General features: G+C 37.0%; 1 protein-coding gene across 20 annotated transcripts in view; it reads left to right on the top strand.

The window, feature by feature from the left end:
- The window catches only part of TENM2 (teneurin transmembrane protein 2), a 1,085,256-nt gene that overhangs the window by 783,978 nt on the left and 285,774 nt on the right, over positions 1–15,504 (top strand). For 14 of the 20 annotated variants that reach the window (XM_068205619.1, XM_068205637.1, XM_068205632.1 and 11 more), the window contains one exon: positions 11,929–12,012. The exons of the other annotated variants lie outside the window; for them this stretch is intronic. In XM_068205619.1, the coding sequence (XP_068061720.1) occupies positions 11,929–12,012 (84 nt within the window). The remainder of the gene's footprint in view (positions 1–11,928; positions 12,013–15,504) is intronic. 20 annotated transcript variants of the gene reach the window in all.

The following is a 15,504-nucleotide window of genomic DNA, read 5'->3' as shown; positions in this document are numbered from 1 at the left end:
TGGCCTCTGTGTACCAGATGATATCTAGGGTTTGTCATGACTGACAATTAGGATTTGCTATGTGGACATTTAAAAAGTTCCAAATGGTTGTGCTGGGGTAAGACCACCAAGCAATACTAGTTAAGATGTCAGGGTGCCTTGGTTGTGTGATCAGTATTTGTGCGAATTGTATCATGATACCCTACTTAGTGAAATTCTTGCATCCAGAGGTGAACTAGTGAATTTGCAACTTCCTCTTTGAGGCGGAGGTTCTGCATTGTCATAGTTCCAAGCTCTGTTTGCTGTCTCCCTCAGAAGAGTGCTGGTTTTACAGCTCAGTGCTTCTCTGTGCTGGAACAGGGTCAGCAGTTGTATGGATTTTCTCAGTGATAAACATAACTGTCTCCAGGAAAATCCAGGTTTAAATTCTATTTTCAAAAACATGCTTTTGCTCCCAGATGATTGAATACAGCTCTTGGCCACGGGTGACAGGTGGCATGTTTAATGTCCCGAGTTAATGACCCAACCTGCATCATAGGTGTTGTGATAAAAGCAATGACAACTGGGGGATCACTGCTGGGCTGAGGCACAGTCTGTCTACTTTGGGAAAACAGGTTTCTAGTGACCCTTCACTTGACTCATCTCCTCCTGCCTTTGTGTCATCTTCTCTTATTTGGCAGATATTACACTAATTCAAAGTGGAAAATTATTTTTTCTGACTGATGTAACTTGGTCCTATGGCTAGTACTAAAAAAGAAAGCCTAAAAAAATTACTGGCATGTGAAAATTATGATGTTCTTAAGCTCATCTCTTGTCATGTTTTTGCATCAGCTGGCAAAGAAGAAGCTGTGTGCAGTATTTTATACATGAGCATGCTTTCCTTCCATTCCAATGCACTCTTTGGATCTACTGAACAACAGGGATGTGTTCAGGATTTGTGCTCTGCACAAAGAGAAGGTAGGAGCTCATACAGAGACTGCCATGGCAGGAGTGCAAGGAAAGGAAATACAGCCTCTGGACAGAGCCAGCCCCTCCCCTCCCACATTCTAAACAGAGCCTTAATGTTTGGACAATAGCTAATCCTTGATCTAAAGGATGTGTGATGTGTCCAGTTTATTTACCTTGGAGGAATAAAATGCTCAGCTGCGCCTATTACAGCCTCAATGTATTTCTTCAGGCCAGTCCTCTGATTCCTGGTCCTTGGAGCTTTTGAGTAGGTTTTTTCCCAAGTCTAACAGAATTGTAACCAGTAATGTTTGTTTTCTCACCTTCTTGGCTGTCTTTTCAAGTCTTTTTTTCCAGCTTTTCAAAAAGGTTTTGTAGTTTGTTGCTCCATTATGTACAAGCATGGAGCGTGCAGTGGCAAACTAGCTGTGAACATGAGGTAGTTTTTGTAGGAGCATCTAGACTCGAGACTTGGATTTCTGTTTACACCTAAGGTCATTCTTGTGTTATTTATATTTTTTATCTCTGACTTCTTCCTGTGCTTCTGCTCTTGCCTCCAGCTCTGCTTCTCTCCTCTCATGCTGGGATTGGCAATGAGACACTGTGCTTAGGCGGTTTAATTGCTCCTATTCATATCCTGATGATTTTTCTCTTATTTCTGAGATTACTCTGACCCATTTATTGCTTTGTTCTTCTTTATATGACATTTATGGACAATGATGGACACTTAAAAAATGGACAACCATTGAAAATTTTCAAATGTCAGCCTGTTTCAAATACTATTTAACACTTCTAAAGTTCAAGTCACTACTTGGCCTTTTCTTGCTTCCTCCTTAATGAAGACTGAAACTTCTTCATTCTGTTCCCAAAAGCAGAAGTATTTGATGTAGATTAACACTGACTCTACTTTTCAGACACCCTTCTTCATCCCAGAACAGACCATGTATAGGATCAAATGGCATCATTTTGATCAACTAAAATATTTGGAGATAAGCTGTCTGTGAACTGTCTTATGCTTTTGGCATTTCCATGGTAATATATGTGGAGGAGGAGAAAATCTGACTTATACATGTTTTCCCAGTCATGATTTGTCATTATAAGTGAAGATTCTTTTAGGTAATGTAGTCAACACAATTAAAGCTAAAAGGCAAGTTTGGCATAATCCCAGTTTTAGCCTTTCTGAAATACCATTTATACAGAGTGAGAGTACATGATGTTCTTAATTGCCAGGATTTATAAGAAAATACTTCAGTATGCACTGATATTTCACTATATGCACAAGTAGTTGTGTATGATGCCATAATTTTGGTGTGTGTGTGTGTAACAGAGGGCAGAGTGTTTTACTGGAATTTTTTGTGGGAAGCCTGGAGATTCTGTGTAATAGCACTGTCTTGTGCTATGGCATAGATGGCTTTTATCTATCCACTAGAAGCTATTTCAGGATAAATTGACAACCTGCACTATGTCTTTTTACTCAATCACCTCTGTGTGCAGAGTGCCAGTAGTGTTTTCAGAGCAGCACTTATGATAAGGAAAAAGTAGGCATAAATGGGCTGCTGAGAATTTATTGGGAGTCCTCATTCTGTTGATCAGGAGCTCTGCCAACACAGTGACTCCACTGCCTGTTTAGTGAACAGGTAGAGAGCCTTTTCTAGCCAGAGTATTTCTCCTCCTCAGAGATAAAAAGGGTAGAATGAACAGGAGCTGAGACAGCTTGTCACTGCTGAATCTTGTCCTGACAGCTGCCTTAGCAGAATGCATTTGATAAACTGTGATTGACAAAATACTTGAAAACTGCAGCTTAAAACTGAATTTCTGGAGAGTGTGAAAGTAGACAGGATAAAGTAAGAATAGTCTTGTGAGCACACAGAGCTGTCATCACGCACATAACTCTCTTTCAATTTGAAAAATAGAAAGCTGTAGGGAAACCTAGACTATCCTAATATAATTATCAGGATCATTACTGAAAGTGAGCCTTCATTCGAAGCTAGGTCCTGATGTAGTATTTCGTGCTTGTTTCCTGCACAAAATCTAATGTAATTTAATTCAGTGGTAGACAAGGGGCAAAACAAGTAAAAAAAAAATCAGCTATGGATTGCTGTGAACCTTTGGAGTCCATACATAAATTTTGAAGTTTTATGGTCCATTTTCATACTAAGAAAGAATTGGCAACAGTGGACCTGATTTTCCTGACTTTACATTTCTCATCTGAGAACAATTAGTTTCCACTTACTGCAAATTAAGCTCATCATTTCCCAAAATCAAAACTCTTTTAATGCATCTTCTCCATGACTGGAAGCACTCAGAGGGCTCTTTTCTTAGGTGAGTTTTCTGCTCTATTTCAAATCAATGTAATCTCCTTATATATAAAATGTTGTTCCACAAAACTCTGAAAATTAATTACATCACTCCTGTATAAATACTGGGATGATTTTTTAAGTACTTGTGTGTATATTCAGTTACAAACAGAAGAAGGGGTGTCACTGCTAGTCCTGCTGGCTGCAGAGGCTGTAGCAGTGAGCAGAGCTAACTCCGTTAGTTGGAGTCATTACACTGCTCTACCACTTGATGCATTTGTTGGTGTTTGTTCTATTTTTCATTTGCATTTAAATTCCTGTGAAGGAAAGATAAGATAGAGGTAAACTAATGATGTTTATTTGCTCTTCAGTTGAGCTCCTACTAGACGTGTGACTTAGAGAGAGAAAACATGGGGGAAAAATGCCTCAGCATCCTCTGCAAAGCATCACATCTTCATTCATTCTCCAGCAGGCTTCAAAAGACACATCCCTCAGGTTTTAATGAAAATATAAATTAACAAGGAGTAACTAAAAATACACTTGAAGTTAACAGGAAACTAGGTCAATCACCACATGACTCAGTATTTGTAGCTTGGCTAGAACACATTGCAGTGTTTTTCACATCATAAATATCCTTCTGGTAGAGGAGAAAGTATTGTCTGTGTTTATTTCCTATCCCTTTTGAGTCAGGGAGTGTAATGCTTCCTCTGTAACTCTGCTCAGCATGAAGCTGAGATGTGTTTGTGTGTGTCTGTCTTGTCCAGGGCAGTTTTTCTGCTTTTTGTACAAACTGGGCACTGAGGGCTCCATTCCATCAGGAAACAGATGAGTGTGTTTGTTGCCAGCCCGTGTTGTGTGCAGGGGGAAGCAGCTGCCATCATTTGTGAGGTCACATATGTTGTTACAGAAAAGAGCTGAATTTATCTGGGATTTTTCTGAGCATTACAGCTTCTTCTTGCACTTTGTTGTTCTGTTCATGGTGGAAACTTAATTTTGGTGGTTTTTAGAATGAGCTGGAGAAACAGAAAAGTACTGAAGTGATTGATTTCTGTATGGCACTGTAGTGAAGACAAAGATGTTGAAAATTTCCTGAATAATCTCAGAATGTGAATGGTAGGTGTGAACAGTAGGTGAAATGGATAAATGTTGAGGAATCATGATGGGTTTTGAATTGTCTATTAAGATTCAGGAAAGTTATGTTAGTACAACAGTGGACAATCCTGTGAAAGGATATCCATGCAATATTACAATAATACAAAAAAGCCTCTTAAAACTAGGAAGCAGTGGGAAGTTTATTCAAAGAAATCACAAAATATTGTCACTTCCACTGTAGAAAGGTGTGGAAGGTCCATAAACATTGAACAATATGTTGAATTCTCTTTCTTTCTTTTAAAGAATTATACAGTTGAACTGCAAAAGATAGTGAGATGACTTACCCAAAGCATGGTATAGTTTCCTTGTGAAGTATTACTTTATTCTTTATTGTAAAAAACAGTGGTGACATGACTGGAGCCTCTGCTGCAGTGAGTAACATAACAATGTGAAAAATGAATGATTGCTCAGTGCCTTTTACCTGTATGGAAACTATACAGCATGAAATTAGCAAATGGCAAATCCAAAATTAGCAAAAATCTACTTCATATACATTCAGGACTTCTTGTCCCTGGATGTTGTAAATACTAACAATTTACGCTGGCTCAGAGCCAGACTTGAGGAACTGATGGAAGAAAAATCCAACCAGAGCTGTTGAATAAAGTTTTTAGGAAATTGGAGAGACAAGCTCCTGGAGTTACAGAAGATATTCTCAAGTATTACTTTCTTGTATTTATTCTGGTTTTATACTTTTCCCTGGGCTAGAGAAGCGATAAAACATCTTTGATATGATTTGCTACAGGTTGTACTTACATTCTTTATCAAAGAGTCCTGAGAATAGTTTTGTTTCAAAGCTATAGGTGATCTCATTATAGAGGCTGAACAGATATTTGATAAAGTTTGAGATAGAAATCTTGTTCTTCATATCTTTTTCCCCAGCAAAAACCACAGTGAAGCAGCAAGCTTGTCTTCTTGAGAGTTGTGTGTCAATTCTTAGTTCTTCAAAATTGTTTACAGACACAGATGACAAATAAGATCTTACCAACTAAATTACTTGAAAACTGCAATTTGATTTTTTTTCACTAGTGGAACTTGCTGTGGAAAGACAATAGGGATCAGTAAGTAAAAGTAGGCTTAAAGGTGGTTGAGGCTCATCAATTAATTAACTTGCCATAGCAATTTAAAAACAAACAGTAATTCTTAACAGTGAAGAACATAAATGAGTAATGAGGAAGACAGATGCTGAAGTTATTACTTCAAGAGCTTTGTTTTGTTTTGTGAAGCACTGCTATTGCTATAACACTCATCTCAATCACTTTCTTTGTATTTTTAGGGGCTTCCTTGGTTTTACATTAGCAATGAGCTACAGTGTTAGAGGCAGAGAGGATGTTGTAATGTCTGTGGAATATTCAGGTTGCTGGAGAAAATCAAGAGCAGCTACCTTTTAGATTTTTCCTAATTCTACAAAAGAAGCAGGAAATTAGTATGGTCAGAAAACTTTTGCTGGTTGACTTATCCTTTCTTTACACTTTCAAGCTGAAATATACATATCCTGCAGTAAGGAGAACAATTATTTTTATGGAATTACTTCTAGGATTTAAACTGATTTTAATCTTCTCTCTGAAGTTTTTATTTTTGCAGTTTTGTGTGGTGCCAAAAGTGAGGAGAAAAAGCAGTGGGTGCCTTAATTGAAGTGCTGACTGTTTTTAGTACAGGGCATGTGGTCTGCTCTACGTTTTAAACATTGTACCTGACAGCTTCTGTTGTAAAATTTAATTCATGTGAATTTTGTCACCATATTTATGTAAGGATAACTGGTTTAGAGATTTAATTTTGTTTTTAACGGTAGAGTTACTGGTCTTTCCAGGTGTTTAGTTTTTGATCTAAAAACCTAGTCATTGGCACAGAGTAAAGTGTTATTTGTGAGATATAACACATGGAAAAGGTATTAAAGAAAGAGAAAGCAACTGTAGAGAACCTTCAGTTGCTGCTTGTAGCTTTTCTTACTTTTTAATAAATTATTCCTATGAGAGTTGTTACTTATATCTCCATAATTATTAAATCATGACTAGTAACTGAGTCATTGGTCTGTATGGGGCTACTGAACCATTCCTAACAGCATGAAGTAATCGTTGAGTTGACCTTTACTTCAAAAGGCAAAGTAAAACCAGAAGGAAAAAATGTTGGGAAGTTTCCAATTAGAGTTTTACTTTTTGTGTGAGTTAATGACCATGTTGAATTAAGAGGCAGTTATGAATATTTTAGACGTTAGGGCTTGGCTCTTCAGGGGAATTTGAGAAGATTTATCAAAATTACCAGAAATGTTACTGGCATGATCTTAACGTGATATTGTAAAATTGATTGACACTGCTATGTAGACATAATCATTTGGACTTAATAGGGCTGTATTTAATTCTTTTGGGAGATAAGACTAATAGAAATAATTTAATTTGACTTAAATAAATCTACTTGAAATTTGAGTTCAGTTAACTTTGACTTCATAGTTATAACAGACTTCTACACAAAGAAATAGACACATCTCTGCATTTTAAGTGCTGATCTGAATTATGCATGTCACTGTGATTCTTATGGTAGAAAGACATCCCAATGCTTTTAGTACTCCATAGGAAATGGAAACAAAAATGTAAGTATATTCATTTTAATTTGTGTTGTTGTCTCTAGTGTAGCTAAATACTTGCTTTATTCTCTGTAAAAGGCATGGATAGTGCCCTTGGAAACCAGCTCCTCATACAGGTAGATCTGTTGCTGGTCATACTGGTAATATTTAGGAAGTTTTAAATTTCAGTGCAAGTAAAAACTTCTTCTGACTCCCATTTTTTTAACATTATCTTTAGGCTGAGGAGAGGGAAAATGGTATATTTGCTGTGGAGTTCATTGAACTAACATATACTTTTAGATATGCTTGAACTGCATTGGAGCATTTTCCTTTGTAGTGTTTGTCAATTCTGCAGGAACGTTGGGTGGTGTGTTAACATATTATTTTGTGGAAGTACGCTCTTAAATATGTCTTGTGGGTGTTTTGCATTGGAGAATAATTGTGCTTGAGAGCTGCCAGTACATGCTGAAGGTAAAGCTTTTTAAGCCTAATTGAGTTGTTGAATGCACTTTGGAGGAGAGAAAGCCGAACACAACTTTCACAAAAGATCAACAAAACATTGGATATAAAATGTGCAATAGAACATAATAGAGTAATACAGCAGAGTATAATTCTGTCAAGACAATATGGGAAAAGAGAAATTGTGTGGCCTTTTTGTTGCAGAACAGTTCTTATCCCCATGCCTGTGTGCATGACTTGTATTACTGGGTTTTTTTCTAAATGGAGGTGGTGTGTGTAGAGGTTGAGTACTGGTTGAGAACCATCTGCCCACCAGACATGGTCTGAAGTATTAGGGTAGAATGTGATGGGGAAAAAAACCCTGTTTTTTGAGGGCAAAGTAGAGCATTGACCTGTCTGGTACTGAGAGAGTCTTCTGTTGGTTGCTAGGGGCTTTTTCCTGTTCCTCATTCATCATAATGATGAGCAATAATCATTGAGCAAATAACAATGAAAATGCACTGAGATACCAGCAGAGGAGAAACTTCTGCCCACAGAAACTGGTCAGTAAAAAGGAAATCATAGATATTTGGGTCAGGTCTCAGCCACACAGGTGTGACAGGAAAGGAACAAGGGTTTATTACTGCATGTTTTTGTGTAAATATAGGGAGAAAAGGAAAGCAGCTTGAGAAATTCAGGCTATTTATTTGTAAGGCTTTTTTTCAAGGTTTCTGAAGTGCTACTTTATAAAAATAAACCAGCTTTTTATTGTATATTACTAGTAAAAATTGGGTTATGCCACTTTGATAAATAGAAGAGGAAAAATGAGAACAGGATGTTTAGGCTCTGGTCATATTTAATGTTCCACAGTCATTTTTTAGATCAATGTTGACTGAGAGACATAAGTGTTATGGTTGGAGGAAGGGACTCTTATAAAATGTAAGGAAGTTTTCATACATACAAAAACCCCCAAACAACCCAACCATAAACAATGTGCTATCATCCTAAAGGGTGGAGCACATCTTACAAGATTGGTTGCCAAACTTTTAGTGATGCCAATTGGAAAATGCTAAACAGCAAAATGCCAGAATATCTGTGAAACTAATAGGATTGGGAATTTATAGTGCATAGCAGGAAGCATCTATTTAAACTGTGAAGGGAAGAATTTCAAAGGAAGAAAACAACTGGGAATGAGGGGAGGGGAGTGATGCTTTTTCCTGGATTGCTGATGGCTGTGAGTAGTTGCTAGGACAGCTCAAAAGAGGGATTAGAACTAAGAACAAGAGGATATTTGGGTATTTGACAGCTTCTTTCCTGGGACAGAGAAATGTCCTGTGGGGCCAGGCGTGCTCTGCACTGGGATCCTGAGGAGCAGAACCTCTGGCTAGTGGTGTCCAGAGGTGCCTCCCAGTTGTGGGAGGGAATGGACCTCCTCAGAGTGGTAGCTTCCCTGGGAGGCTGTTGGGCTGGGGGGGAATTTAGAGAAATATTTAAAATATGTAGAAGGCAAGGAGCTGGTCCAAACTCAGTATTCCTCATGGGGAGAGCAGGTTGGGAATTGCAGTGGCTGTTTTCTCAGTCTTCAAAAGGTGCTGCCAGGATTTGTACTGGTATCTAAAATCACCTCTATCAGCATTGGCTTTTGGCTTAAAATGGGGCTTGAGACAGCAAACCAAAAACTGCTACTTGCTCATCTTTGAAAGGCAAGGGCAGAAAACAGGTTTCTTTCTCCCTGCCAGTTACTGTGGGAGGGGTTGTATTTTAAGGGAGTGTATAGGAGGAGCTCAAGAAATTCACGCAGGTTTTATATTTCCAGATATAACTGTGGTGTCTGATAGGGACTAAAATTAACTTAATGTTCTAAAGATTTACTTACAAAAGGTTTTCTTTTCCTCATTTTTGGTAAGGCCAAAGATTGTAGGTCATAGTCTGCTCTTTCCTGTCTGATAATTGCAAAATCCATTACCGTCCCTTCAAGATGTTTTTTTTATAAAAAGCTTTACTAAATCTGAATAAAAGCCTAATAAGTAGATTAGTTAGAAGAATAGTCCTCCTGAGGTTGGTTGATTCCAAATGTAGCTGCTAGAGATAACCCTAAATGCAATTAGGTTTAACTCCCTGTGAGTGTTAAAGGAAGGTAATACCCATGGAGACTTCCCTTCAGATGACACTATTTTGAAGTGGCTTAACATTGAAATATTCTTTCCTTTGGGCATTGGTGACAAAATTCTTTTTTTTTTCTTTTTTTTTTTTTTTTTAATATTTAGAGGAACCATGCTTAGCAACTTGAGCTTTAGCCATTAGTTTTAGGTGCTTCCCTTAAAAAGAGGATGGTTCAGCTTCCTTGGGTGAACAGTTTGTTGTCCTCATCTGTGTCCTTTATAAGGATCAAATATCCCAAGGTGGCCACAGACAGGTGAAAGAGAAAACAGCAGATTCAGTAACATACACAAGCTTAAGGGGTAATGTGATAAAATGTCAAAAAATGAATTGTTGATGGATTAATTCTGGTTTTCCTCATAATAGAGAAATGAAAGCTAAAGCTTGTATTAAAATGGAAATAGAGACATTAAATATTTCAAAACTTTGTATATTATAGGATGGAATGTAACAGAAATGTATAGTTGCTAACTACTAAAATGGTTTAATTTAGCTGTAGTACTGCATAAGAATTTATTTAAGAGTTTGGTTCCATTTTCACATAGAAAAAGAAAAGGGAAAAAAGCTTAGCAAAACAATTTCATGAGTGCCTCTTTGATTTATTCCTGCATATGCATGTGTTTAGTTATATTTAATTACTCCCATTTTTAAAATCTGAAAATAGTATCACTTTTAATATTTTGTTGGGGGGGGAAATTGCTAGTAATACCAAAACAAAAAATTTGCAATAATTATTTCATTACCAGCATTTTTACATTGATAAGCAGTGTGCTCTGCCCCTTACATTTTTGTGCTTGACTTGTATGTTGTTCTTTGAATTCTCTTTCCTCATAAGTGTTCCTGAAAATCTCTTTTTTTCTTCCTTGTTTTTAAATCAGAAGTCTGTACAGTAAGAGTAAAGCTGAACTAATTAGATGTGAGCCAAAGTACCCAAAAATATCTTATAGTTGTACCTTAGCAAAATTTAACTTAGTGTGTGGCAGGGAGACATTGAGCGAGTTCAGTAAATTCTGGTTTTTATTGTTGCAACTTGTCCCTTGAGATTCCTTTCCCCCCAAAGCCAGAGCTGTAATACTCAGGAGCTGTCATTCTTTCACATTATTCCACTTGAAGCAAAGTATTTTTGCTCCTAACAAATAGCTAATTTGTTGTCTAGCGTGCAGAGTGGTTTGTTTGCTATTGTTTTGGTCAGCTCTTTTTTTATTTGTGTCAGTGTGTTGCCGTTTTTTCTTTGTATATAATAAATTGCTGTGTTTACAGAATACATTTTCACTGTTGACTTGTTTAAGTGTTGAGTGAAAGATTAAATTATTATCTTATAAATATTATGAAGGATTTGAACATGAGATGCACCAAGTAAAATTATTTTCCAGTGAAAACTTACAGACAGTGAAAAACAAGAATTAGAGTGACCATACATTAATTATTGGTCTTCTTGTCTTGCTAGTTTTTGCAAGGAAAATCATGTAAATAAATAAAAATAGGTTTTATATTTCCTGTTTACGACATCTTAAAATTTTCCTAATGCTATTATGAAATGCAATAATACTTCTCAATTGATTTTCAGCTTTTCAAATGTAAGAGGACTCCCTCATTATGTCATGTTTTCAAAATCCAGGATTGTTTTAGTTTTTTTTTTTAGTCTAAGAGAGAGTAAATTCAAAAGTAAAGGTTTTTTTTTTTTTTTGTATGTGTGTATTCAAATCTGTTTCCCTAAAGATGGAGAGTTTTTATGAGACAGAAAAGAAAAAAATAATCTTGCAACAGTATGGTTCCTATCACTGATTCCTATCTAGTTGAGATGCAGCAGAATGAGCTTGATTATGTTGAGAGTCAATGTAAAAGTCATAATGCTGCTGTAATAAACTTGTAAGAAATTATTATTACAGCTGAAAGTGTCCATTTTCCAAATTTATCTTAGGAGTCTGTTTTTAGGGAATAAAAATTATATTTTAAAAGGACATAATGATATGTATTTGACTACAGGAGTAATGGATAGTACACTGAAAATAAGTTGGTATGAACTTAAGCACCTCCTCTACAGCCTGTACGGGAACTCTGATGGCCTTTGGGTAAAGTTCTATCCAAAGAGAGATTTTAGAGAGGTTTTTATGCTCTTTCTGTGGTTAATGATGCTGACAGTGGGTATATGGACTGCCTGGAAAGCAAGATTGCACCAAACTACTACTACTCAATTTGCCTTTTTATGTCATTGATAACAAGATAAAAGAATTCTTAATTTCTACATAATGAAGAGTAATGTATTTTAGTGACTATTGAGGACTGCTTTGGGTGGGAGGAGATGAAACATTCTATTGGCTGCATTGTACCAAAAATGAATGGAATGGAAGCAAAGAAGAAGAGCCATCTCTAAAATGTTATTTGTTTTATTTCATTTAGATTTTCACACACACCTTTCTGAGAAATTGAAAGACAGACAGACAAGCTGGCAGCAGCTGGCTGAGACAAAGAACTCTCTAATACGTAAGGTTTTTTATTTTGCTTAAACTGTATTCCATGTAAACTTAGAACCTAGTTTAGAACTTGTGTGTTGTGCAATGCTTCATCTTGTTATGTGTATGTTCTGCTTATTATGTGTTGTGGAATTTTGGTTGGTTGTTTTTTTTTCCTCCTGGGTTTTTATATTCTGTTGAATAAACCTGATCTCTACTACTCATTTCTATCTCATTGTTGAGTATTACCTTCCTGGTTGGATTGAACTAATTTAGGGGTTTTTCATTGGGAGACTTTGCTGGATGGTGAAGGAGCTGTTTTCCCCGAGCTGATATTGCTTCATGCTGTGGGGCTCGTTCCATGAGAGGAGGAGAGCTAAGACATGGAAGAGATGCCAGCTCTGGGTAGTCACAGGCATAATTTCAAACCAAAATGATACCTGCACCTGTATTTTCACCAAGGCAATTGCATATGTTGTGTTCCATTGGTAAAGGTTTGCATGGGACACAAGTTTTGTCAGAGATTCTTCAATCAGCTTTTTGAGTGAAAGATTTAGTGATGACTGTTCATCTTCAGTCTTGATTAGAATTCTTTTGATCCAAGAGTATGAGATTCAGACAGGCACACTTGATGTGCCCCTGAAGTTTTTTATCTTTGGGGCTGTGCAAATCAGGGAGTTGTGTTGGGTTTTGTGGGTTTGTAGGGAATCGTGCATTGCTAGGCAGGGGTTTTTGAAATACCATTGTTCCCCACACGCACCTACACTTTTGCTTCCCTGAGAGTAAAACTCCTTTGGGAGGAAGAGGAAGTTTGGGAAGAAAACTCAAAATGCACTTTTTTAGAAAAATAAAAAGTTGCCAGGCTGTAGTAATATAAATCAAAAGACATCTCAAGGAATTTTAGTACAAAGTTAATGATTTGGTGACATCTTTCTCTTGATATTTCTTGAATACAAAAATTATTTTCATTCATTGGATTTGTACACTTATACTAACTACAGTGTCAGCTGGTTTTGATAAAGGCTTTTGTCCTTGACTTGGCAAACTTTACCTTGTGTTTGATTGCCTAAAGAGATGAAAGATGGATTTTGTTATTTTATTCTTTTCTTACACTGCACCTCTGACCTAGTACATACATGAAAGATGTCTTTCTGTTTGGGCTCTTTTTTAGGCACTTAAGTAAATGCTTTTGCAAGGTGAGGGCTCTAACCAGGAATAATACCCTGCTTGCTTAACATTCAAATGAGACCTAAACCGAGGTTTTCTCATCACCCTCATTTTCTGCTGTACTTCTTTCCATAATTGCTGAATTTTTGGTAAAGAACAGTGAATAGCATTATTCTTTGAATCTCAAACAGTGTCTGGGCAAATACTGGAACAGTTTTTTAAATCAGATTCTGGAAAGGACTGAGCATCTGTGGCCATTTCCTAGTTAATGCAGCCCATGAGTGTCGAGTGTGTTTTCAAACAGCAGATAAGGCCTGTTTGTTGTGTTTCCATGCTTCTTAGAAGAGTGGGAGCCAGAGCTTGGGGAGAGTAATTACATTTCCGTAGTGCTGATGTACAGTGCTAAAACCTGCCCAAGGTGTGGTGTGTGTATGGTTGGTAATAAAGATGAAATTAATAAAGAATGGAAATGATCCTGTACATATCTCTGCATTGCCGAAGCATTCATGATTATTGATGTTGCAGGAGGATTTTGGCACAGGTGAAGTGAGTGGGTTATGCTATTTAGGCTGTACTAAATCTCAAAGAATAATGCTTGAATGCATTTTCCAGGATCACAAAAAGGTTTTGTCTAACAAATTGCATCCAACTGAACAATATCTTTCCTCATGTGAAGCTCTGAGGCTTTTATAGAAACGAAATACTGTTTCTCTTTGGTTTGCTTCTTTTTCCTTGCAACCTGATACTCTCTCCAATGCAAACAAATTTGATTGATATATTGCTTTCAGTTTTGGTACTGTTTGTTCAGAGCTCTAGAAATTAAGAAGAATGTGAAAATGTATCAATAACTATATCACAACTCAAAAATACTTAATAGCCTTAATACTTGCTACTGACTTAATTTAACATGCATTTCAGAAAATAATTGAACTGAGACAAGCCACAGAAAAACAGTACCTTTTATGACTTTTATGAGTCATATTTCTTGGACATGCTAAATCTGATCTGAGTAGTGGAATAGTTTGTTGAATGCTCTAAATGTGGTGAGAAAGGTGCAGTGAGTTTGCTGACCCAGATGTGCTGCATGGCAATATCAGCCAAATCTTTGATGTTAATAATTCTAGGGACTTGACCAAAAGCAAGCTTTATCTCTGCTCCTTTTAAACAGTGCCATAGGATTTCCTACATCAATCTGGATGCTGCCAAAACCAGACAGATGGCACTAACCTTGGTTTAAAGCCTCAGCTGGCTGAGAATGCATCCAAATAGTGTTGCAAAGCTTTCAGTGTGCATGTTGTGTCAACAGAAGAGGACTCTTTGCATCACCATAAGAAGAGCCCTCAGACTTTGCATTTCAAAGGTACCCAGTTCTCATGTGTGCTCATCTAGAGCACGGATTGCTTTGCAGTGCTCTAATAAAATGATGGGTTTCTTGATCTGCTCTGCCTTTGCTTTGCCAAGGTCGAAGATGCCACTGGTGCAGCCACAAAAAAGGAGATGAAGTGCTGAACATGGATGTTAGAATGGTCAGTGGTTCAGAAATACAGGCTGAAGGATTGTTGTCAGATCTGTGGTCTGGCTCTGAAAGGAAAGAGAATAAAATTGTCCTACAGAAAAAAACATCTCCCCTCACTAGTATTTGGAGGAGTCCTAAATGTCACCACTTCTGAGAACTCCTTTCCTGGAAGAAGAATTTTTAGTAGATTTAAAAAACTACAATAAACAACCCACCCCAACTACCCCTCCCTCCTCCCACCAACAAAATCCCTAATCTATATCAAAATAAGAATTCAGAATTACAAACAAAATCCAAAAAACAAAATAACCAGACCAGCCCTGGTTTCTTTACAGAACTGTAAAATAATGTAGCAAAATTCCAGCTATTTATAAAAAGAATTATTTTTTAAGCATTCCAGAAGTATGATGTTGAGTATATATATGTGTGTGTGTGTGTATATATATACACACACATATACGAGTATATAATGAAATATAAAAGTGTGCTGCTTGGGGTATGTGAATAGGACACTGAGAAAACTCATTAAGTAATAAAGGCAAAAGAGTCAAAAGAGTCAGCTCTTGGTATAGTGTGTGCAAGCCAACCTGAACTGGAGTGCAGTAGAAGACTTGACAGGGAGAGAGAAAGGAATGAGTCAATCAAACATATTGCAGTGCAGTAACAGGGGATTTTTAGGTTCAAATTCTAGTGGGCGTTCTTTCGCAACAACACAAGCAAGACCTGGGTTTATCATGGGATTCTAGCAGTGATTTCTTTAAACAGCCAAATCTGGGTTGTGCAATTACTCTTCATGCAACTGTTTTGTTAAGTAACTGTCAGGCAGAGAATGCAAACCAC

This window comes from Anomalospiza imberbis, chromosome 15, assembly GCF_031753505.1.
Source record: "Anomalospiza imberbis isolate Cuckoo-Finch-1a 21T00152 chromosome 15, ASM3175350v1, whole genome shotgun sequence".
NCBI lineage: Eukaryota > Metazoa > Chordata > Aves > Passeriformes > Viduidae > Anomalospiza > Anomalospiza imberbis.
This window is presented reverse-complemented; position numbering and strand designations above follow the sequence as displayed.